The following is a 24,724-nucleotide window of genomic DNA, read 5'->3' on the forward strand; positions in this document are numbered from 1 at the left end:
GTGAAATAAACCAGTCACAAAAAGACAAATACTATGATTCCACTTAACATGAGTAGTCAAAATCATAAAAACAGAAAGCAGAATGGTAGAACAGGGAGTTAGTGTTTAATAGGAACAGAGTTTAAGCTCTACAAGATGAAACATGGATGCTGGTGATGGTTGCACAAAGTGAACGTATTTAATATTAATACCACTGAACTGGATACTTAAAGATGGTTAAGATGATAAATTTAATGTATATTTTACCACAAAAACAAAAAAAACCTATCAACAACTAGTTACTTCCTTCCTAATGCATAGTTGGTCTAAAAGGTAAATTTCACCCGTCAGTGTAACTTCTTCAAGGCAAACGCCACCTGCTAGTCTCCCTTGTTTCCTATGAACAGACCCAACTCTGTTGTAACTGACCAGCTTAATACCCAGTGAGGCACTTTAGGCCCAAGGAGGTACTGAGTTACTGTGCCAGGTGCTTCCACAGACATTAATGCTCACATTCTCCCAGCCGGGGAGACTGAAGTTCAGTGAGTCCTGTGAGGAACTGTCCTAAAGTCATAGCTGGTGAACAGTAAAACAGAGGCAAATCCCTGTTTCCTGGTGACAAGTTCCATGAAGCCTCTTAGCAGAATCTTTTAAGAAATGACAGCCCAATAGTAGGAATAACAAATGTTTATTCAGAAATGGGTAAGTAACACATAGTCTCCTCCATCCCTTAATGCCTCTTCCTCTCCTTTTGAACAAATGAGACACAGGTGGGGAATGCAAGGGAGTGGGAGGTGGAGAGGGACACAGGATTGGCCCACCACCTTCTATTTCCCACGATGACATCCTGTAGAATAGGGTATGCGAACAGGCTCTATCCCACAATGTACCATGTGGCTACCCAGAGGACAGGGTCCTGATGGCCAGGTGGCTGCGGCTGGGCTCAGTGAAGCCCTGTGATAACCAGAGCAGCCTGGCACGGGACTGGAGGGGAGACGGGAGGGTAAAGCCATGCAGGCAGGATATTTACCATCCCTACTGGAAGCAGAGTCCAAGCAGTGATCTGACTGTCCCCAGCACCTGAGAAACCAGGTCCTATTGTCTTGTGGGTGCTCTCTGGGGCCAAGAAGGGGAAAGTGTAGAAGGAATGTCTTCCAGCTGCTGAAGAGAACTAAGTCTGCACCTATTCAAAGGGGTAGAAGGGAACAAAAGCAGCATTCTTTAAATAACTGGAGAGTGGAGCACCATCAGGCACATTCCTTGCACTACCCAGGCCTGGGCAACCTCAGAGCTAAAGGACTACGCTGGTTCAACCCTGGGTCCTTCGTGCTTGACAGACTGAACTCTGTGGAAACCTGAGTTTCCAAGTTTTTCTTCACTGGGCTGGCCCCAAGCAGCTCATAAGAGGCTCTTAGTGTCTCAGGTCCCCTGTATACTTTCCAGGCTTGTGCCTAGCAGATTGGCCTGGAGTCAATCGCAGTGAGAGGACAAGAGGCCTGTGACCTGATCTCCATCTGGGCCATCTCTATTGACCAGGAGAGTGTGCAACACAGCTCTTGGGCTGACTGGGTTCCTATTAGGATGGCAGCTGGTTCCTATTAGGATGGCAGGGGCTTCCAATCCCCACTTTGTTTGAAAAGTTTAAAAAAGAGAATGGGGGAGTCAACCTCTCACAGCTGGAGAAAGCACTGTCCTTCAAACAGCCCCTGCCCTGCATTCCACGAGGCCACAAGAAAGCTATCCAGAGAATTTAGGGCACCATTTCCAGATTTTAAAAAATCAATTTGGGGCTGAGGTTAGGGGGAGACACTGTGAGCAACAGAAGCCTACCTTGGTGACAAGGCGGAGAGAGAAGAAACATACTACAGGAAATGTTAACGTAGAGAAGAGCACAGAGTAGAACACAACACAGAAAGGCGGGTACCGTCCAGTGAGGAAGCTCTCTACCCCTCAGCGACCCTTCATGCTCAGGGGCCCCCAGTCCAACGGCCCATTGGTCACAATCTTTGCTTTGGGAAACAGAGCCACCCTCCTCTGCCCCCTGGCTGTCTCACTCCCCCACTCAAAGTTTGATCTTGAATTCTGTGGGCTGCGTGGTCACAGAGGCCCCTGAGGACTTGAAGAGTGCCTTCAGGATGGTGTCAGGGTCCACTTCAGCAGGAGGGTTGGGTGAGGTGGCAGAATTCACCCTGCGAGGCATCTCACTTTCCTTTTTCACTGAGGGGCTGTCACTCAGCCGTCTGTAGAGAGCAGAGGAGAAGCAAAACCCTTGTCGGTTTTCCCTGAGGTGGAGTGGAACCACCATCTCCTGAGGATCTGCTATAAGCTGGCCACCAAACATAATGCTTTCTGTACCCCTTTACCTTGTTTTGCATTATAGCAACCCTATCATTTTTAAAAATTTGCTGATGAGAAAACTGAGATGCAGCCTGCTATGATCTAGGGTTTTAAGTTTAGGAAACACTGCATGTCCCTTGGGGACAGCCAAACACAAATCAGCATATTATACATTCTCAGAAGTCTTACAGACTTCATTGGGTTTAGCCAGTGGTTCCCAACTTACTAGGTCATAAAACCCATTTTTCAGAATATATCTTACCTTGGAACACAGTTTAAGAAACTTATTTAAATCACAGAATCCAATATGAAGGGTTCAAATCCTGCTATTTCTAAATTTCAAAGTCTATTTCAAAGCCTGCCCCACACTATCCCACCTACTTTGGCACCTAATATTCTCCCTGGATCTCTGTCTCCTTGTCTACGAAAGGATTTTCTTTTGCATGTCAGTCTAGACATTTTTCTGCATCTCAGGCTCCAAAAAAGTCCTCAATCCCAGGCCAGGAGTGTAGCCTGGGTGTGTGTAACAAAACAAGGGGTAGCACCCAGCACTCTCCCCATCAGAGGCAATCGTGAGGTGAGTTTTCCATTCACTTGGACAATGGACACATAGATGTGCAAAAAGAGACACAACTGGTCTGCTCTCCACTTTCTTCTCAGGTGTTTCTAAATTATAAGGGTGGGAATGGGGTCTTAATGTTAGTCCCTGTGGGGTCAATCCCCTGCAGAAATGATGTGACACGTCACTTTGTAAAATTTAAGCTTCCCGATTGCCTGTCTGCTTGCTGTCAGAGCAGAGGGATGGAGCTGTGATGCAGGCAATTTACCCCTCAGAATAGAGATGATCATGGAGAGTAAACAAGCAGAAGAGCTCCACCCGGTCCCCTGCCTTTGGAACTTACAGCAGGATGGGCTGGTCTGAGGTGATAACGTTCCCATTCATGTGAAGGTTGCACTTCATTGGTTGCCCTAAAAAAACAAAAAAGAAAAGGCTCTGCCATGAGACCTCAGCTCCTTACACAAAAGGACAAAGACTGCCACTTGCATTACCAAGGGTCAAAGCACCCACAACTGGCAGCCCTGGCTTCACAGTTAGGGATGGGGCTGTCAGGTTTCAGCAAAGCAACCCCAGGGTGTGAGGTCCATGAAACCCTGGCAATGACAGCACCAAGAAGCAAAGTGGCTACAGACCCGGCTTCATGCAGGAAAAGATCAGAGTCAAAGTAAGCAAGAAAGTAGCCTCAGCATAAAGCAATCCAAACTTGTTTGTGAAGCAAGCATTAAAGGAAAACGTCTACGGTATGAAATTAAGTGAAAAGAGTCAAAAGTGAATGTTTGGGGGAGGGTATAGCTCAAGTGTTTAGCTTAGCATACACAAGGTCCTGGGTTCAATCCCGGTATCTCCTCTAAAAATAAATAAGTAAATCTAATTACCTCCCCACAAAAGATAAATAAATTTAAAAAAAAAAGTGTATGTTCAGATTTCTACTTTGTCCATGAAGGATTAACCTTAAAAGTTCTGGACTCCCACTTTATGTAATATGTGATAAGTATAACAGTAACAGCATAAAAAAAGGGAAAGAGAGAACAGAGCCCTAGAAGAGTAATATTTCTGTATCTCACAGCAATTAAGTCAATCTGAAACACATTCTGATAAGCTACACATATACTGTAAACACTTGATGAGCCATTAAGAGAGTGAATCAAAACACATAGTGGAAAAAATAAAGGAATTAAAATGTTGTATTAGAAAATATTCATATAATGCAAAAGAAAGCCACATAAAATATAAATGGATTACATAATCCAGCCAAAAGGCAGAAGTTGTCTGACTGGATTTAAAAAAAAAAAAATCCAACTATATGCTATCTATAGAGGACACACTTTAGATTCAAAGATATAAAAAGGCTGAAAGTAAAGGGATGGAAAAAGATATACTACCCAAACAACAACTCTAAGAAAGCTGGAGTGGCTATACTAATACAAGACAAAATTGACTTCAAAACAAAAATGTTAACTACAGAGAAAGAGGGACATTTTATAATGATAAAAGGGTCAATCCATCAGGAAGAAAACTATTATATATATGCAACTAACAACAGAGCCCCAAATATACAAAGCAAAAACGAACAGAATTGAAAGAAGTAAACAAACAATAATAGTTGAAGATTTCAATACTTCACTTTCTAAAGTAATGGAGAGAACAACCAGGCAGATCAAAAAGAGAAGACTTAAACAGCATTATAAACCAACTAGACCTGACATCTACCCAAAAGCAGCAAAATATTCTCCTTAAACACTCATGAAACAGAAAGGAAATTTGGTAAATTCACAGTTATAGAAATCAAACAAAACAATCCTAAATAACCAATGGGTCAAAGAAGAAATCACAAAGGAAATTAAAAAATACTTAGAGATGAATGAATAAAGACAACATACCTAAACTTACAAATGCAGCTAAATCAGTGCTTAGAGGGAAATATATAGCTGTAAATTAAAAAGAGTGAAAAGACAACCTATAGAATGGAAGGAAATATTGGCAAATCAGTTATCTGACACATATTTTTAAAATATAATTATTTTAAACTCTATTAAAAAGTGTCTGAACAGACATTTCTCCAAGAAATACAAATAGCCAATAAGCTCAACACAACATCGTTAGCCATTAGGGAAGTGTACATCAAAACCCCACCCAGTGTGTTTTATTAGTCTCTGCATCTCCATTTCCAGCACAGGGCCCTGGCCCATAGTGTACGCACTAAACAGAGAAAGAATAAATCAGTAGGCAGAAGGGCACGGCAGACAGAGTTTCTCTCTACAGGCTATCCCGAGATGAATAATATAAACCTGAATTCACTAAAATAGTTCACTCACGAGGAGCAGGGCTCACCCGGGTACCAACATTTAGACAACTTCAGGACTTTGAGGCACCCGTGTCCTAGTGGTAAGCAGGTCAACAACTGGAAGGTGGAGGCTACAGCTGTTGGCTTTCCTGGCAAGGTCTCTTATGAGAACCATCCATGGAAAAGTGGTGTTTCTATGTTAGCTAAACTAAGTACTAAGGCTGGGTGAAAACCCAGGGCCCTGTTAAACAGGGAAGCTTAGCACCACCTGGAGACTACATCCCTGCCTGTTCTTGGTACACAGGAGGCCCCGGAGGGTTTAACGCACTGAGACGTCCAACCACCCATCTCAGAGGAAGGCCTTCTCTGAGCAGTGAGGAGCAGGGAGGTGAGGTGGCTTCTTTCTCCCTGACTTACCGTCCAGACACCGGTTGTTATACTTCTTATATGCGGTGATGGCATCATCCTTCTTCACAAAGACCACCTCTGCTACCCCAGGATGGACCAGCCGAGCCCGCTTCAGGGCTCCACACACACAGAAAAGCTCCTGCAAAGAACAAGAGGGGTTAGGGTTGGGAGAGAATTCTGGGCAGTCATCCTCCCTATCTGCCATTCACACACTCCAGAGAGGGCTCTGGGTTGACTGGAGGCTGTGCTCTGAATGAACAGCCCAGTACCCCAGGTTTCAGGGAAGCTCCATTTTAGGTGGCATTCCTGGGCCTTCCAACAGGCTTCAACATGGGACCAGAGGAGGGGAAGAGCTGTGCTGGCAGTGAGAAACGGACTTGGCCTTACAAGCCTTGGAGTCCCTATCACTCCAAATCACCCCATCACAGTCCTCCTGCCTCAGTGCCCGCTTCAACAATGGTCCTAGTTATGGAATATGGAAATTCTCTCAAGAGTGCTCTGTCATGAGAATGCACATGTAGATTCACCCATGTATCACCTAGGAATCAGAAATACAAATTCTGGAGTTCTATGCAGGGTGACCAACCATCCTGGTCTGGCTGGATTGAGGAGTTTCTCAGGATATGGGACTTTCAGTGCTATCCAAGAAGAGAGGCCCTAGAGGCCCCAGGATGACAGGTTACCCTAAGTCAGACAGACCTAGGTTTGATCCCTGGGGTGCTGCCTCAAGTCAGCTGTGTGACCTCAAGCAGGTTATTTAACTTCTCTGAGGGTGAGTGTTCTCTTAAGAAAAGGACTGGTCTAGCCTAACTCCCAGGGATGCTGAAAGCTCAACTGAAACCATTTCTAAGACAGTGCTTTGTACACATGTGCCACATCATCATTTACTCCAATCCCTCCTCACTGCACAGACCAGGAGACTGAAAGAGAGGGAACACAATGCAGAGATGGACTGCAAAGGCTGATTATCACCCAAACTATTTCTTCACCTGCAAGTGCCTTTCACAAGGTTGTTATGAGGATAAAGAGAAGATTTATGAGAAGGTTGCTGAAATAATTTGTTCCTAATGATAAAAAGGAAAAAGCTATATATCAAAACCAAGATACAGAACAGAATACTAAGTGTCATCCCAATTTCATTACTGTTGTTCTCTTAAAATTACCTATATGGGTAGAAAAGAGGTGAGGGCAACTATTACTGACAGTTTACTATGAGTAGTGATCATCACAGGTGATTAGTTTTTCACTCTTCTGTAGTTTCTAAGATCCTGCATACAAAGTGCCTTCCAATAGTAAGTATATAAATAATAATAGCTACTATTACTCAATAAATAATAGCTATTATTACTTTTATAGTCGAGAAAAAATTGTTTTAATTTTTATAATTTGTCAAGTATTACACAAAGTAGGCTACAATTTGCATTCTTGTGTGCACAGTTCACAAAGCAATCACACAGCACTCATGTTTCACAATTAAAACCATTAACAAACATGGTGGCCAGTGTGGGCTGTTACAAAACCTATGGCTCAGTTGCAGGGAGAGGCTGGAGTCCAGTTGCATTCATTCTGTGACCTAACAGTTGAGTTAAAAGGATACCTGGATTCTTTAACAGTTTTTTTAGTGCCTGAATGAAAACGAGGTTGAAAAGAAGTCCTGGCATCATCTGGGCCACTCTTCACCAGATACCTGGATTAGGTTTTGGCGATAACTGCCACAGGGGTGATAGGAAGGACCGGAAGGGCAATCCAGGAAGATCAACCACCAGATAATACCAATCCATCTCATTCCTTTTACTTTGGAGTCATCATGAAAACCCCTAAAGGAGGCAGAAATTCCAAAGACTCTCAGGAAAACATGAACCACTGGATTTTGCACAGTGGGACTAATGGATCCTATGCAAGACAGTCCAGTATCATCCTCTGGCCCTGAGATTCAGGCTGGGCATCTTGCCCTGGTTTAGAAGCTGTGAGGAAAAGGGGTAACATAGCTGGTCTGACTGCTATCCTTTGGAAGGCCTGCTTCCAAGGTTGGCCCTTGGCTGGCATCTGGGAACTTGGATTCTGGGAAGTTTTCCACCCTAACTGGTAAGAGTGGCTCACTATGCCTAAACCATGTGAACAATGTGGTTCATGCTAAATATGTGCTTTCCTTCTGGAGTCTGGAATTTTGGTTTATGCTAGGCAGGGGTGCCTATGTGATCAGTCCCTGATAAAAACCCTGGGCACTGAGTCTCCAATGAGCTTCCCTGGTTTCACACATGTCGTCACAACCAATTGTGAGGGGGATAAAGTGCATCCTGTGTAACTCCACTGGGAGAGGACTCCAGAAGTTTGCACCTGGTTTCCTCCAGCCTTTGTCCCAAGAGACTTTTCCTTCTGCTGATTCTGCTTTGTATTCTGTAATGAATCTTAGCCCTGATATGAAACTCTATGCTTAGTCCTGAGTCCTCTTAGAGAATCAGTTAACCTGGGGGTCCTGGGGACCCTTGACACAGAACTGGCTTGAGATTTAAAATTCTGGCAGGCCACAGTACTCACAACAATGTCCTCCTCAGTGACTCGAGGGTGCAGATTATTCACGGTCATCTTGGTGCCTTCCAAAGGGCTGAGGACAGGCTGTCATAGACAAAAGAGAGTTACTGGAAGTCAGAGAACAGCTATGTGCTCGAACAGCAGAACTCACTTGAGGCAAGGCCCAGGAAGGCCCAGAAGAAACTCTCACGGAGAGCTGGTTACAACTGGGCCCCTCTAATCATGCCCCCAACACCTTATGCTAAGGGATGGAACCTCTCAACATTTCCCAAATATGCCAGGCTCTTTGAGACCTGAGCCTCTGCCTGGAATGCCACTCATGTTTCAAGACCCACCCAGCTCAGATGGCTCATTCTCCTTAAAGCCTTCCCAGATCTGTCTAGTGGAATCAGACGATCTTTCCTCAGCACACTGGGCAGTCCTCTTCTGGGCATCCCTCTGCTTTATCATGAGGCACAGTGCTCTGTCTGCAGCTCTGTTTTCCCTTTCTGCCTGTGAGCTCCCTGAAAGCAGGGGCCACTGGGCCTTGGTTTACTCATTTGTAAAATGGAGGTGGCAACACCGACCTCAGAGAGGCACTATGAGGACCAATAGGGTACACAAGGCACACTTCCCACCCAGCACAGGCTAACTCTCAGCTGGTGCAGTCCCCTTCTCTCCTTCACCTTCACCTCACCTCAGCAGGCGGCAGCTCTTTGGGGGGCTCCTCCTTGTTCACTAGTGTCCGGGACATGTTGGTCAAGGCTTTTGTTCGAACAGAGGAGGGGAGAGCAGGAGCTGTGTATGCATCATTCTGAACCACTTTGGTGAGAGGAAGGGCCTTGGATACAGAAAGCTTGGAACTGCTCAGCCCGGCCTAAATAAAGAGGCAGACAGGAATCTGAGAAGCTAGAGACTTGGATGCCTTGGGGGGCTGACAACCCCAACCCCAAGGCCTCCCACCTCCCTAATTCCATCAGGAGTCTAAAGCCAGAAAGGTGCCAGCTGCCAGGGAAGAGGCAGGAAGAGAGAAAAAAACAGTCTGCACATGTGCTCACAGAATTTCCAGTGTTGGAAACCCTTGGCAAAAATCTTCCACCTAGTTCTGAATAGGAGTCACAAGCTCACCCACACCATTTAGACTATTAAAACCCATTTAGACTTTATTAAAACAAAAAACTGGGGGCCAGTCAGAGGCCAAAAGCTTAGGGTCAAGTTCATTCCCAGATATGCTTCTACCACAATGGGCAGATCGTTAGCTCTAGGCTGGCTGGGAATAGGAACTTTCTTAAAAAGGTGCAGACTCCTGGCTTTCTGGTCCCTATTCTGGCCTTACAGAGGTACCACGTGTAGTCCTGTCTCCTCAGCTCCCAGACTGTCAGGGACATGCTGGCAGAGTCAGCATGTGCAGATTAAGTAGAAGCAGTTCCCTCCCTCTCCTGCTTTCTAACTGGGGATGTGGCCCCTTGGAAATAAAAAGCAGCGAACTCTCTGATTTTAATGTGTCTGAGGAAAAAGATGTACGAGGCAGAAGTGGCAGATGGTCTTGCTAATTTAGGACAGTGTCTACCACACACTGACTCAGGGAGAAAGGAGGAATTCAGCAGCCAGACAGGCAGATTACGGGATAGGGTCAATTTACCAGATTATCCGAATCTAGATGAATCTAGATTCATGCTGGATCCCACATTTCTGAAGCTGTTTTCTGAGTCTCGAGAGCCAGTATACTGCAGTGGTTAAATAGTTAGCCTGGGAGCCAGACTGCTTAGGCCTAAATCCTAGATCCACTACTTACAAGCTGAGCAGATTTATTTAACCTCTCCATGCCTAATTCCTCATCTGTAAAATAGGGGTAATAAGAGTACTCTTCTCACAGGGTAGGAAGGAAGGGAAGCCTTAAATGAGTTCATATAACACTGGGTTTTTTCCAAATAGGGTTAGCCACTAACTGAGCGAGCCGACAGCCCCCTTGGTAGCAGACCCAAGCACTCTAATTATTGAAAAGGCCAAGCCCCTTTGTAACAAACTGGCATCATTCAGTTTCACACATTACTACTGGTTACCATTGGACTTTAAGAGCTTCAGTGGTAACCAGGAAATTGGTCCACACATTCAGTGCCATGACCAAAACTGAGTCTTTGGGCCTCTGAAAGCCAAACAAAAGCATTTAGCTTGGGCGCCCACTCACTTCCCTATGTTTAATTTGGCCATATCCACTGAGCGAAGCAGGGCAGACCTCCCTGAGGTTCCCAGATATCATTCTCTTTCCTTCTCTGTGTGGTATCTCAGCATCCTAGTCCATCAAGCCCACATGCAGGCTGTACCTGAAGCCTTCAGGTAGGGTTCAGTATATTCTTGCTAACACACCAAGCAGGGAATCCACTCTTAAGAAGGCCCAGACTTCAGAAAGGGCCAGAACTGCTGGCCATGGAAGGAAGGGGAACCGGCAGAATGTCCTGCCATAAAGGAAATAAAATGTGATTCCATCCTCTGGGATCACTCACATTTTCTCTGAAGTGTCTCAAACACAGCAACTGGGAGCTGTAGCCCTGCACTTCACGATCAGTGGACATCCTGGTCTCAGCATTTATAAAAACCAGGGGTTAGACTAGTTCTGGTTCTGATAATCTTATGACCCAAATGAAATATTTCTGAACTGAAAGGCCTGACTCTCCACCACCTCTCCCCTGCACCTGATCAGACACCCACAGAATGTAGGGAAAAACGTAAAAGTCATACCACATGGTGGAGGAAGCTGCCTGAGGCTGCAAATTTCATCTGTTTACTAGGAATAGGAGCTACAACATCATCATCTTCATCTAGGTCGTATAAATTCTGGAAAAAAGAAATAGAAAATACAAACTAACGTGGCATGTAAGCTCTCAACAGACATTTGCAGCAAGGAGAGGAGATGAGGGCTAGAGTAGTGAGGAAGAGGGAGAAGTGGGTGCAGGGGGAGTGTTTAGGGAGACTGGTCTGGGAGACTGCCACCCTGCCCACAAGGACCCAGTGAAAGTGCTACAACTCCAGGTACCTCAGTACTCTTCTACAAGCGGACAGTACCTATCAAGGGTCCCTAAAATGTCTGTTTATATCCTTTGGCTCACAAAGTCTGTCGCAGGCAATCTGGCCTATAGAAATATACCCAAACCCTAGAAAGAGCTTTATCTACAAAGATGTTCACAGAAGGATTGCTAACAACGAAAATTACAGGAAAATGGTTGAAATAAACTAGAACATCAACTCAATGAATTATGCAGTTATTAAAAATGTTTATGGTGAATGTGAATCACAGAAAAATGCTTGAGTTTACTAAGTGAAAACAGAACAAAACTAGATAATAACATAATCACAACCACAACTATGCATTAAATAAATGTCTCTCTCTCACACACACACACACTCACACAAATCCCCCAAAATACAGGAAGGATTCAGGGCAGAATTTCAATGGGGGTTGGCTGTGGACAGCCAGAGCACGAGGACCCTTTTTTCTGCCTTCTTAATCTTTCTCTGTTTTGAAAATTTTCTGTATTAAATAAGCACATACTACTTTCACTTGGGGGGAAAAAAAGATTTTCAGTTTGCCTCTCTGCCCCTATACAGTCAAGGAGTTTCTTCTTAAAACTCATAAACTGCAAAAAGTCAGTTGTAATCCCTCCCTGGGCCAGGCTTATTAATTCACCTGTTAGGCCACATCAAAACACATTAAGTGTACACACACACACACACACACACACACTCCACCTGTTTGGCTTGGTGGTTATTGACGACGTTGATCCTCATTCCAGCAGGATGAGCATGAATTGGTGCCATGGTCTTCTGCTGTGGAACCTAGAAACACCCAGTGGTCACAACTCACCCCACAGGGCCCATATGCGTTCCCTATGAAGAGGAGGTCACTAAACCTAAATTATGGTGGGCATTCAGTTCTTGTCTATGGTAAAAGGCCCTACAGACTGCCTCATGCCCAGAGCAGGAGAGTGACAGGAAGACTTGCCATCCTGGAGATCACGTGACACTGCACGTGCAGTGCTCAAGGAACCTGGCTTAATAAATGTTCACTGTCGCTGCTATTCCTGTCACCAAAGTTGCTGTGAAGATTAAATAATGCTTCCATTCCCTTTGGGGCAGCGGCTATACAGGTGGCCAGGACACTGCACTAAGAGCCAGGTCTGACTGGGGTCCTATCCAGGTCCTCCCACTGACTGGCTGTATAGCTCAGGGCACAATTACTCACATCTCTGAGATTTAGACTCTTCTTTTATAAAACTGGGGTAATAATCCAGGGTTGCAGCAAGGAACAAATGTCAAGTGCCTGCCACATAGCATGTGCTCAACAAATGTTTTGTCCCCTCCTTTCTCTCCCCTCTACCACCATCTCACTTGGAAAGGTACTTAATTTCTCTGGACCACCCCCTGCCCCTTTTCTTTTACATAAAACTGAGATGACACCTTGCCTTCCTCATACGGTTACTATACAAACACTTGGGGGAACTGACATTTTGCCTCGACACTCCTGGTCCCTGGTCCCCACCTGAATCTACAGTTGTTACTGGTTTCCAGGAATTTATGACAAGAGCCACAACCTACCTGGATGGTTTTAGTGAGCTTCAGAGCAGGGGTCACCGTCCCAATGGGTGGGCTCATGAAGGCAGCAGGGGAATTCCGCTTCAAGCTGATCTTCTCCCGGGCGTCGGCCACCTGGCGAGGCTTCTGGGGCACCGCGCTCTGCTGTTTGCGGGAGTTCAGCATCTCTCTGGCATCTTGCACTTTCCCTTTGATCCGGAACCGGGCATCTTTCTGCAAAAGCTTTTCCCGGGCATCTTTGACTCCCAGCTTGAGCCGGGCATCTGAGAGGCCAATTTTCTGCCGAGCATCAAATCTCTGCTGGAAAGTGGCCGTGCGTGCTGGCTGGCTGAGAAGGCTCTGTTGGATCCCAACACGAGATCGAACACCTCCAACTCCTGGTCGGGCACTGAGCCTGCAAATGAAAACTGCCGTATTAAGAAGATCTGGATATTAACAGGAGCCTGTAGAAGTAAAGATGTGGTAACACTGGGAACAAAGGAAGTCCTGGAGAAACCACAAAGCTGCTCCCTGTCTGAGGAAATAATTAAATCTACAGAGACTTCTTTTATGACCCTTAACTTTGCACTGTGAACAATATTAGGAAGGAAGGCCTGGTGGTTTCTATCACTATGTAAGACTGCTTTAAAATAAGAATATCCCCCAAATATCATAACCTACATCTCTGAAGAGCAACTTCAGTTTCTAAAGTTCTTCCACATCTATGCGCTCAATCAGCCCTCTCAGCACCCTGTGAAGTCGGCATTATTATGCACATTTTACAGTGGAGGAAACAGGCTTAGAGGAGTTAAATGATTAACAACAGTGCCCAGATGGCCTCTGGCAGCCTCATACCTCCACTGCATGCAGACACCCCCAGGGGGCTGGGACCAAGAAAGCCAACACATGGGTCTAGATTGGAGCCAAAGGACTAACAGACTAAGATATAAAGATTTAATAGAAAAAAAAAATCCTGTCTGAATAGTTTCTATTCACAACACTTCTGACTCGAAATGTGTAGGGTTTTTTCTCACACCAATTCTCCAACTCTCTAGACACCAACTGAGTGTCAAACAGCTCAATTCTGACACTAACTACCTACAGTTGTCACAGACTCCACAGGTTGAAGGCTCAGTCCTATGAGACTGCCCTCATTTCAGATGCCAATTTCAAGTCCTGTGCTTCCTGCTCATCTGATTGACAGGCTATAAATCGAGGGTTCATAGGATCCTCTTCAAGTTCGATAATTTGCTAGAACAGCTCACAGAACTCAGGAAAACAGTTTACTTAATTACTACCAGTTATTATAAAGGATACAGCTACTGACACAACTTTGTAAAATGATTATAACTCAATAAAAAATGTTAAAAAAAAAAAAAAGGATACAACTAAAGCACAGTCAAACCAAAGAGATGCATAAAGCAAGGTATGGGGAAGTGGTGTGGAGTTTTTTCCATGCCCTCTCTTGGCACATGGATGTGTTCACCAACTCAGAATTTCTCCAAAGTCAATTGTATAGGGGTTTCTGTGGAGGTTCCATTATGTAAGCATGATTGATTAAATCACTGACCACTGATAAACTCAGTCTCTAGCCCCTCTCTCCCTCCCTGCAGGTGCAGGGTGCAAGGGGGTAGGATGGAGCTGCAAGTTTCAACAGGCTAATCATACCTGGTCTTTCTGGCGACCAGCCCCATCCTGAAGCTATCTAGGGGCCCATCTTATGAGAACAAAAGATGTTCCTGTCACCCTCATCACTCAGGAAATTCCAAAGGTTTCAGAAACTGCCAGGGGAAAAGACCAAATATATATTATCACACTCTGCAACAACAAAAATGTCAAAATCAGAAACTCAGGATTGGAAAGGAATGAAACTCCATTGAACAAGCCCCATTCTCTTCTGTTGGCCCTTACATGGCTTGAGAGTGAACAGAAGACCCCTTTGAGTACAATTCTGGAAGTCCCTCCTGGGGTCTGTGGGCTTCCACCTCATCCCACCTGCCCAGCTCATCACAAGGCCTCTCCACTGCTGCCACAAAAACACTACTCCCGCGGCAGGCGCACTGCCTGGGGACATAGGCTCCCACGGCAGTCTCTCTTCTTTGGGAAATCCTTTCTGATTCTTCTAGGACAGCCCTCCTTTGTGCCTATTATTACATCTGCTTGGGTTATCTTCTCTAACCACCCTGGACTGGGAGGGGAGGGGCCCAGGGCTTTGTAAGTGTTGCTGAGCCCTGGCTCAGTATCAGAAATGCCTAAAGAGCTTCTTAAAAATACAGCTCTCTAAACCCCAACCCAGAGCTACTGAGTCCAAAATCTGAAGGCCTGGGCATATGCGTCTTTCACTCCACAGGTGATCATGCAGAACAGCAGTGTCAAGAATCTCTGGCCTGGAGTTAGAAGGTAAAACTGCTGAAAAAGCAAGTTCCTGTGCCATTTCCCACATCACCACCCAGGCCTCCCAGGAGGCATCCTTCATGGTGGGCAAGCCACTGCATTCTCCTACTGCCTCTCTTCCTCAACCAGATGGAGTGAGACTGTCCACCAGCACCTCTGCTAAGAGCAAGAGGGTACCCACAGGTAAGTCTGCCTGGTATCAATAAAAGAAAACCTGAACCTTCATTCATCCTGTTATCCTTAGCATAGTGGAAAAACACTGCACAAGAGCCAGACCTAAGGCAGTGATGTGCAGAATCATTTTCTTTGAAAAATGGCAAATTACCTTAGGATTTAAGTATCTTCCAGTGTGTTTATACAAGAAACAGGTGGAAGAGAGAGTGGAAGGTGTAAGGGGTCATTTACTGACTTGATCAGATTAGGTTTAAGGTAGGTGGGTGGGTCCATGGGACTGTTTGTCTGTCTCTACTCTATTTTCTCATGCAGAGACTCTGGGAGACTGAGGTGCTAAGAAAAGCAAGGCCAAAAGGAAGGAGGTGTTTAGGGAGGCCAGTAAGCACAATTAGGGAGAGGGAAACAGCTGTGTGCTGCAGTGTCTATTCCTCCCTGAACTGGGGTAACCTAGGCTTTGTAGCCTGCAAAGCAATGGGCAATAATGAGGCTATACTTTGTGGTGACCACAGAAACCAGCAGCTACACTGAGAGGCTGTGGTATTGGTGGATGGAATAACATGAACTTCATAACAATTCTACTCCCAGGACCAACTGGCAGGTGAGGTGCCCCCGCTGTTTATTTTTTGTTGTTGGTTTCAACTCCCTACATGTCGATGATGCCCATCAAAGAAAAGCAACAAGCTGTCAGTTCAGACCAAGAGCTACTATTGACGGCCTACTCATAAAATGGGGAAAAAGATTTTGATCAACATTTACCATCCTTATCCAGGTAAAACCAGTTAATGGAAAGCATTCTAGATGAAATCCTTCACTCATCAAGCACTGGAACCCTCTGAAGGCAGAGGCTATGGGTACCAAAAAAAGCATGGCGAGGAACAGGCCTAGAAACAACCGGTGGGGTGCGGGGGAGGGGCCATACAGATAACCAAATAATCAGCATACTCCTGCTCTAGGAGAGGAAGGGCCCAAGTCTGTGGGGCTGTGGGAGAGCTGAGAGGTGGCCCAGGGTGTCTGGAAAGAGCCACGTCAAAGGGCATCCCAAGCGGATGAAATGTGGCAAGTGTCCCTAGAGCCCACAGCTTGCAGCTTCTTTGCTCTTGCAGCTGGGGTGTGGGGTGGGGGAGGGGGGAGACACTTAAGCTTTCCCTATTTCCCCACCCTCAAGAGCATTCCTTCACTTCTCCCCTATCACTTCCACAGCTGAAGGCTCCCTCCTGGAGGGAGGACACTGGACAAAACTTCTATTAAGGCACTTACCATGTAGCAACACAGTGATTTGTTTACAAGCCAGCACTTCCCACTGGACTAAGAGCTCCCCAGGGATACACCCTACCTCTTCACGCCCAAGTCAACACTGCCCCAGGGGAATGACAAAGGCTCAGAGAGCTTTCTGGTCCTGGGCTCCAGCTATGTCAGGGACCCTGCAGGGTTCCTAACATTCTCCTTTTAGGCCCACAATCTCTGAGATTAGCTGCCATCACTTCCATCTTAGAGAGGAGAAACCAAATCAAAGAGCTAGCGGCATGGCTGGGACTGGATCCCAGACTGCAGAGTCCATTATAACAGGTCCCAAGCTTCCCTCCTTCCTACTCCAGGCCCAGGAGGTAAGACAGAAGGGATGGCTGCCCTAGAAGGGCTTCTGGAGAAGATGGCCTCTGCAAGGGCAGTCTACCACCCAGCCCTCATCAACTGGCCCAGTGCCCTGCTAGGATCCTGGCCAACAATCACTCTCCCAGCTGAGAGAGGGGCACCCACACAGCCATGGCACAGGGCCACCCTGGCCTTACCCTAAGAGAGGGACCCACAAGGATCTTGCTGGCCCCGAGCTGCAGGAGCTTCAGGTACTTTAGGAAAGGTCTCCTAGAAGAGAAAGCAGCTGGTCTCCGACTGAGTGGGCATCACAAAGGGAACCAGGATTTTTCTGGTCAAGATGGCGGAGTAGCAGGACCACGAGCATGCCTCTCCTTGCGACTACAACAAAACCATAACTGACTGCTAAACAACCATCAAAAAAAAGATTGGAACCCAGCTAAAAAGGATCTTCAACTGGAAACATAAACAGGGAACTACAGGGGGATTGTTGGAGGGGCATGCTCGGCCCCATACTCCCAAGTGGGCGTTCCACAAGCTGAGGAATAATTAAGTCACAGAGGCCCTCACACAGGAATGAGAGCTCTGAGCCCCACGTCAGGCTCCTCAGCCCAGGGTTCCGGCATTGGGAGGAGGAGACCCCAGAACATCTGGTTTTGAAGGCCAGTGGAGCTTAGCTCCAGCAACCCCATGGGACTGTGGGAAACAGACTTCAGTCTCTTGGAAAGCGTACACAGAAACATGTGCACCAGGTCCAAAGACAGAGGCAGTGATTTCATAGGAACCTGGGCCACACCTGCCTGCTGGTTTTGGAAGTTCTCCTGGGAAGGCAGGAGACGGCTGCGGCTCACCCAGGGGACATAAAAGGTGGTGGCAGACATTCCGTAAGTGTTCATCTACAGGAGATTTCCTGGAGGCTGAAATCTTGACTGGATCACTAGCACCAAGACATAACCCCACCCAACAGCCTGCAGGCTTAAGGGCTGGGAAGCCTCAGGCTAAACAACATACTGAGTGGAAACACAGCCCCACCCATCAGCAGACTTCCTGAGCCACAAACACCTCTAGACAAGGCCCTACCCACCAGAGGGCCAGGACCAAGCTTCGCCCAGCAGTGGGCAGGCACTGACTCTTTACGCCAGGAATCCTGCATAAGCCTCCAGTCCAGCCTCATCCACCAGGGAGCAGATACCAGAAGTAAGAAAACAACAATCCCAAAGCCTGTGGAAGGAATCCACAAACACAGGCCAGACTCTATACTGGACCCTGGCCCTTGGGGGACAAGAGAGGAGGGTACTGCTGGGACACATAGGACATCTCCCACAGAGGGCCACCTCTCCAAGGTCAAGAAACATAACTAACCTATCTAAAAATACAAAGAGAAAGACAGACAATATGAGATGGCAGAGGAATATCTCCCAGGCCAAGGCACTAGATAAAATCCCAGAAGAAGAAATAAGTGATGAGGAGATAGGCAATTCATCCAAGAAGTTCAAAGAAATAATGGCGAAGATGTTCAGAGAACTCAAGAAGAGTATAGATGCACAGAGCGAAGCTTTTAGCAAAGAGTTGGAAAATATAAAGAATACCCAGAGTTGAAGAATAAAATTACTTAATGAATAACACACTAGAAGGAACCAAGAACACACTAAATGAGGCAGAAGAATGGATCAGTGAGCTAGAAGACAGATTAGTGGAAATCACGACTGAGGAACAGAAAAAAGAAAAAAAGAATGAAAAGAAATGAGGCTAGTTTAAGAGACCTCTGGGACAACATGAAGAGCACTAATATTCACATTATGGGGTCCCAGAAAGAGAAAAGAGAGGGAAAGGACTTGAGAAAAATTTTGAAGAGATAATAACCAAAAACTTCCATAACTTGAGAAAGGAAACAGTCACCCAAGTCCAGGAAGCGCAGAATTCCACACAGGATCACCCCAAAGAGGAACACACCAAGGAATATACTAATCAAATTGACAAAAATTAAGAGTAAGGAGAAAAATTTTAAATCAGCGAGAGAAAAGCAACAAGTAACATACAAGGGAACTCCCATAAGGTTATTAGCTAATTTTTCAGCAGAAACTCTACAGGACAGAAGGGAGTGACACGGTAAGTGATAAAAGGGAAAAACTTACAACTAAGAATACTCTACCAGCAAGGCTCTCATTCAGATTTGATGGAGAAATCAAAAGCTTCACAGATAAATGAAAGCTAAAAGAATTCAGCACCATCAAACCAGCTTTACAACAAATGTTAAAGGAACTTTTCTAGTCATCAAACCACTAGGGAACCAGGGAACAGGTACAAAGGGAACCAGGCTGCATAAACACTGACAGTGGAAGACTTCATTGACGACCATTTCTACCACACAGCAGAGGTCAGACACAGCCTAATCTAAACCTGAGCCTGTCCTGAACGAAGACTTCCTATCTTCATCTGCCTTCTCCAAATCCTACTTCCTCCCATCACCAGGGTACCAAAGGTTACCAGTATTTATAATTAAAGGAAGTGGGATGATATTACCATGTGATAAACCATAATTTTATAAAATCATAAAATTGGGCAAATCTAGACTCCACAGCATCAATTATGCTTTCAAAAAGTTAAGTTACCCAATTTCTTTTATCGCCATTCAAGCACCTGAACATTACTGCCAAGGGGTAGGGATGGGTAGGGGGAGAGAAAGCTATTGAAAGCAATTAGTTTGAATAACTAAAGGAACAATGAGATTCTTGAAAACAAATTTCACATCTCCAAACAGAGATTGGAGAAACGGGAAAATTCAAAAGTTTTCTGGTTCATTCCAACTGGGCCTGAAGAGTACACGTTTGTAGGAGAGGCAGGGGAGATTATGCCTCTGCAACCTTAATGTGTTCATATTTCTCAACAATTTCCCTCCTGATAATCTGTAATGGCTGTCTGAAGTGTTGTATTGAGAGTTTCAGAAGTCTACCATGACCACATGAGGGACAACTGGCTATCGGGGTTAATGAAAGATTTTACAAAGAAGGTGATCTCAACTAACAGTTTTGAGCACCTACTATAGATCCATAAACTCTGACACACCTCCTTTAACCCTCACAACTCAGAGAATTAGGTTATTAACCACATTTTATAAAGAAACTAAGATTTAAGTTATTCAAGGAGAATAACTATCTCAAATCTCAGAGCTGTAATGGTGAAGGCTGGATTCGAACTTCCCTATACCTGGTTAAAACACCAATAAATCAAGTATGGGTCAAAAATAAAGAAGAGAACTCCAAGAGTTAAGGAAGGGTGAGTACTGTGCCCAGAGTGAGGAAAAAAATTAGGACTCCAGTCATATCCAGGGACATAGTGCACCCTCTAGTGACCAGAGGGTGAGCACACACACCAAGGACGGCAGTGTATTCACACACCACACTGCTTATCTGGCAAGGAAGACCACCAAGATGCCTCGTGCTGGTACTTTTATCTATTTGAACAGCACAAAAGGTACGTTTTGGGGAGGGAGGTGATACAGTTGTGGATGCAGCAGCACAGGTAAGCTATTTTCCCTCAGTTCCATACACTCAGCTCCCTGGTTACACCAGTTTCCTTTCCTGAGCAGCTTTAGGGGGTTCAGTGTTCAGGCTTTTTATAATCATTGCCCTTCTCCTTGCATGAAAAGACAGCTATTCATCCCAGCAGGCAGCAGTACTGGTTATAAGGCAGGCATTAGTCATCAGGAATTTTTCAAATAAACACTCCTGCTAGGGGCAGGTCTTTAAAACATAGAGCCAATTATGTTACCCTCCTGCTCCAAGAACTGCTAAGGGCTCCCTAACAAAGTCCAACCCCTAGTCTGGCCCCCTCTGCTTGCAGCCTCCCCTCCCACTACAGACTCTCTTACGTTCCTGAAATACATGCTGCACTTTTGGCCTCAGTAAATGTTTGGGAGGGGGAGAGAGGGAGGTTTTGAGCAAGTCTCTTAACTGCCCTGCCCCGTCACACCTGAAACAATACAACTGTGCACGGCTTTCAGACCCTCACCAGGTACTCCAGCAGGTCCTGGAAGTAAGTAGTGTGGACCAGAGGGCAAGCAGCCCAGTGGAGCCTAGCATACACATGATGACCAGGGAGGGCTAGGAATCCCTCACTCTCTTGGATCTGCTTGTGGAAGGCAGAGAGACAGCTGGCTCTGGACAGATGTCCAGTCCAAAGGATTCAGGCCTACAAGGCAGGCCCCGGATTATCTAAAGTGGATTTTAATCCATGGGGTCTTTAGGTTAGAAAGTGTATGTTGAGGCTATCTCTATAGGGAGAAAACATAGTTTAGTTCTAACTATTATTGAGGGTCAGTTCTGAATTAGGTGCTTCAGAGGCATAAGGAAAAACAAGACATTATTCCTTTGCCCTCCAAGAGAGTCTTGTGCAGATGCCTCATTTTAAATTGTGATTCTTCCTTCCAAGCTAATGTAACAACTCATTTCCCTCCTCTCTGTTCCAGGACTAATTTCCTGTACCTGATTTCAATAAAGAAACCAGCAGTGAGTACCAGGACCAGAGCCCTGGCCTAAACTGAAAAGTCCCCTTACCTCCTCTCCCCATGGCTCCAAGGACTTTCCAGATAAGCATCTGGCCCAGAGCTGCTCACCTCCAGCTACTCAAGGCCCAACTTTCTCACTGAAGCTTCCTGTCACCTTCATCTAATTACAAGGAAGCAGTGGACAGACAGTCATCCTCTGAAGGTTAAACTAAGCAAACCAAAGAAGGGGTGCCTCAACTAGCCAAATCAGTGATGCTTTCACATCTAAAGGAAGAAATGGGGCAGGCCCATACTGCAGCTGGTACCCAGTGCTGCCCTGGGGAGAGTCATCTGTGGGTCTTCAACAACTGAAGTCACTAGCAATGTTCTATGTGTGGGGAAGGGAAGCACCTTACCATGAACTATATGAAGTATCATAAAATCATCCCCATCTTATCTAATTTTCTCCTGATTTCTAATTTTCAAGGAATCTTTTGACGAATAATTGGGGGCCAGGCAATAATGATAACACCTTTCTGATATGGTGTGATGAACACAAAACAGAATGGCTGCGCTGAAGAACAAGCACATTCCACGATGACCTGTGGGAAGAGGTTATTTACACCGCTACAGGCTGAGTCTTTTGCTATTTCCACTAAGAGGAGAAAAAGAAGTTTTCTGAGATGGTCACAGGTTCCTCCTAAATTATTAAGCACAAAGTCCTTCCTGGGACACCCATGCAAAGTTCCTTGTAAGGAGATTTATTCTAGGAAGCATGCATTTATTTAATGTAGGAAATGACATTTGTTCACTGAAATTTGTTCAGACCTTTCACAGTTCTTGACAGGTACCCCTCTCCCCAATTTAGTTTTTCTCTTTGTTGGCGATGCAAGTTTCCAGCAGGTTTAGCCCAAACACAGCATGCAATCCAGTTTCTTCTACACTAGTCTCCTTCCCTGCACTTTCCCCCAATCCAATCTTCACATGATACCAAAGCAATACTCTCACACTAAAGATTGGACATTACTTTTCTACTTAAAAGCTTTCAATAATGATGATGATTATGATAGCTAACATCTATTAAGCACTTAGTACCCATCAGATGCTTTTTGAATGTACTTTAGATACTTTAATCCACTTAGTCCTGACAATGCCTAATGAAGTAAATATGATTCATGTTTTATAAATAAGGAAAAAGAGGCAGGGAACTGTTAAGTAACTTTCATAAGATCATATGGAAAATGGGAGAAGCAGGGATTGAAACTTGGCAGTCTGACTCTAGGACCTGATGCTTACCTATTATGTCCCCAAGGGGGAGGGATTTGGGCTTCTATTCCTCTCATATTTAATCCTCTCAACCACCTACCAGGAACCATTTTACAAATGAGGAAACTGCCCAGCTCAGAAGTCATCTAGCCAGGGAGGTACAGAACCCAACAATGAGGCCTGCCTGGCTGTACAGTCCCTGCTCTTTCCAGGGATCCATATATCCTCCCTTCCCTACATTTATACCCAATGCCCAACAAAAGACTCTGCACACAACGTCAAAAAAGTACAGATTCAACAGACAGTACAGACTGCCTGCAGTCGGGAACTGAGCAGTGAGTGGCTGCAGGATGTGCATGTCCTGGGAAGGTGGCTCATTCAGTAACTGTCCAGAAACCTGTGAAACCTGGACGGGCTTAGATGTGACAGGAGGACCCAGCACCAATTCCATCCACATCAGTTACTAGAGAGAAGACTTAGGGGAGAACTACTCACAGATAATAGCAAAGTAAATGAATACTGCGTGCCTATTACAAACCAGAAGCCAGGCGAAGTGCCGACTGGTGCACGATGTGGTGGCAGGGGCAGTTGTGGTGGATGTGTGGGGGATACATTTCAGACAGTAAGGGAATCTATTTTCTAGCCACAGGCACACAGGAGGTATTAATAAACATCTGCTAAGTGAACAACTGTCTGAGAAAACAGTATTTAACATCTTACAGTCTGGCTGTTTACAAGGACATTTGAACTATCTTAATGTGTGCTAGAAAACTATTGGTCACAGTCCCCACTTTTTCATACAGGTGAACTGGAGCGCCTAAAGGCTGGAAATGACTAACCATATTTGAGGGTCCAGAGGAAGTTTGGAGCATATAACTGCAAATCATCTCTGCAGTTCCTCACCCAGATACAGACCAGTCTTCTCTGAGAACCATCAAGAAACAGCCAACCTCCAGCCCGTCCCACCTGTTTTTCTGCCTAAGCCTGAGGCCAACTTATCCAACTCAAAAAGTGCAATCAGCCCCGATATCAGCTCTCCGTGGCTTCGGGCAAGTCACTCCACCTCTCCCAGCCTCAAGCTCCTCATCTGTAAAACGGCCGGCCGACGGGATTGCGAAAAGAGAAAATGAGGCAGCGTGTGCAGGAAAGCGCGTAGAGAACCCGAAACGCCACACAAAGGGAGGCGAGTGTCAATAGTGGTAGCCCGGAGGGGGGAACCGGGTGCGGGATTTGGAAACTAAAGGTCTGGGTTTGGGGCTTGGCTTAGGCAGTAAACAGACCGGGAGAGCGTGAGCAAGTCACTTCCCCACGAAACTTTATTCGTTCTAACTCAAGGGCTGCGCTGAGATCATGGAGCAGTGGCGAGTCTCCTCAGACGAGGGGCTGCGCTGGGGAGACCCTATGGACGCCGGGCCGTGGGGGCAGTCCGTCCCCTCCGCGGCGGCAGCTCCGGGCCCCGTGGGGCGCCCCCCGGGCAGCTCCCTCAAGCCCGGCCGCCCGCAGCGGCCCCACGGCCACCCCTGGCCCGCTGGAACGACGGCGCCTGCAGCCAGTGGGCGGTCGGGCGGCCCGGCCCGCGGCGGAGGCGGCGGCCGGGCCAATGAGGAGCGCTGCTGCGGCAGGGGGCGGGCGCAGACGGCCCTCCGCGTCGAGCCCGGGCCGCTCCCTCCTCCGCCCTGAGCCCCGCTAGGACTCGGAGCCTGAACTCTGAAGGGAGAAAGGACCGCTTACCGCCCCTTCGCCGCAGCCCCACGCTTCCGGATTAGCTCGTCCAGGGAGATGTCCGCCATCTTGCACCGCTGAGGGAGCCGCGAGCAGCTTAGGGGTCCCTCAGCCCTCGAGCCCGCCCCTTCGGCCGCTACGGAGCAACTAGCGGCTTCCGGCGTTCCGCGAACTCTCGCGACAAATCCGACCGAGCAAAGACCGGAAGGGGCGGGGTTCCCTCCGTGAGCCCTTGCGACGCCTGCTACTTATCTGCATACAGCGGGTCGTAGCCCTACCGTTCCCCAGGCTCCCCCATGAACACATAAAATGAAAAGCGACATAAAAAAATTACTGAGAAAGATAAACTTCAAAGGAACGAGGTTCTCAGTTCTCTGGTCAACTTTGATACTCACCGTATGGGAAACGAGAATGGGATTCATTACCAAGGAAGTAACATGAAATA

The 24,724-nt window shown here is 46.3% G+C and overlaps 1 protein-coding gene across 1 annotated transcript; it reads right to left on the reverse strand.

The window, feature by feature from the left end:
- Positions 1-651: 651 nt before the first annotated feature.
- Positions 652-24,448, reverse strand: POLDIP3 (DNA polymerase delta interacting protein 3). The gene is made up of 9 exons (XM_045520593.2): positions 24,289-24,448; positions 12,672-13,062; positions 11,826-11,912; positions 10,818-10,913; positions 8,776-8,955; positions 8,106-8,183; positions 5,577-5,706; positions 3,219-3,285; positions 652-2,219 (listed from the first exon to the last, which is right to left on the reverse strand). Exons 1-9 carry the CDS (start codon positions 24,345-24,347, stop codon positions 2,042-2,044), a joined length of 1,266 nt encoding a protein of 421 aa, XP_045376549.2. The 5' UTR covers positions 24,348-24,448; the 3' UTR covers positions 652-2,041.
- Between the last annotated feature and the right edge of the window lie 276 nt (positions 24,449-24,724).

Source organism: Camelus bactrianus, chromosome 12, assembly GCF_048773025.1.
Source record: "Camelus bactrianus isolate YW-2024 breed Bactrian camel chromosome 12, ASM4877302v1, whole genome shotgun sequence".
Classification (NCBI taxonomy): Eukaryota; Metazoa; Chordata; class Mammalia; order Artiodactyla; family Camelidae; genus Camelus; species Camelus bactrianus.

Coding starts and splice junctions, on each gene's coding strand:
- POLDIP3 (XM_045520593.2), bottom strand. CDS start 24,347: ATGGCGGACATCTCCCTGGACGAGCTAATCCGGAAGCGTGGGGCTGCG. Junction 8,184..8,775: donor AAGAGCTGCCGCCTGCTGAG/GTGAGGTGAAGG, acceptor TGTCTATGACAG/CCTGTCCTCAGCCCTTTGGA. Junction 2,220..3,218: donor TCAGACCAGCCCATCCTGCT/GTAAGTTCCAAA, acceptor TGCTCTCTACAG/ACGGCTGAGTGACAGCCCCT.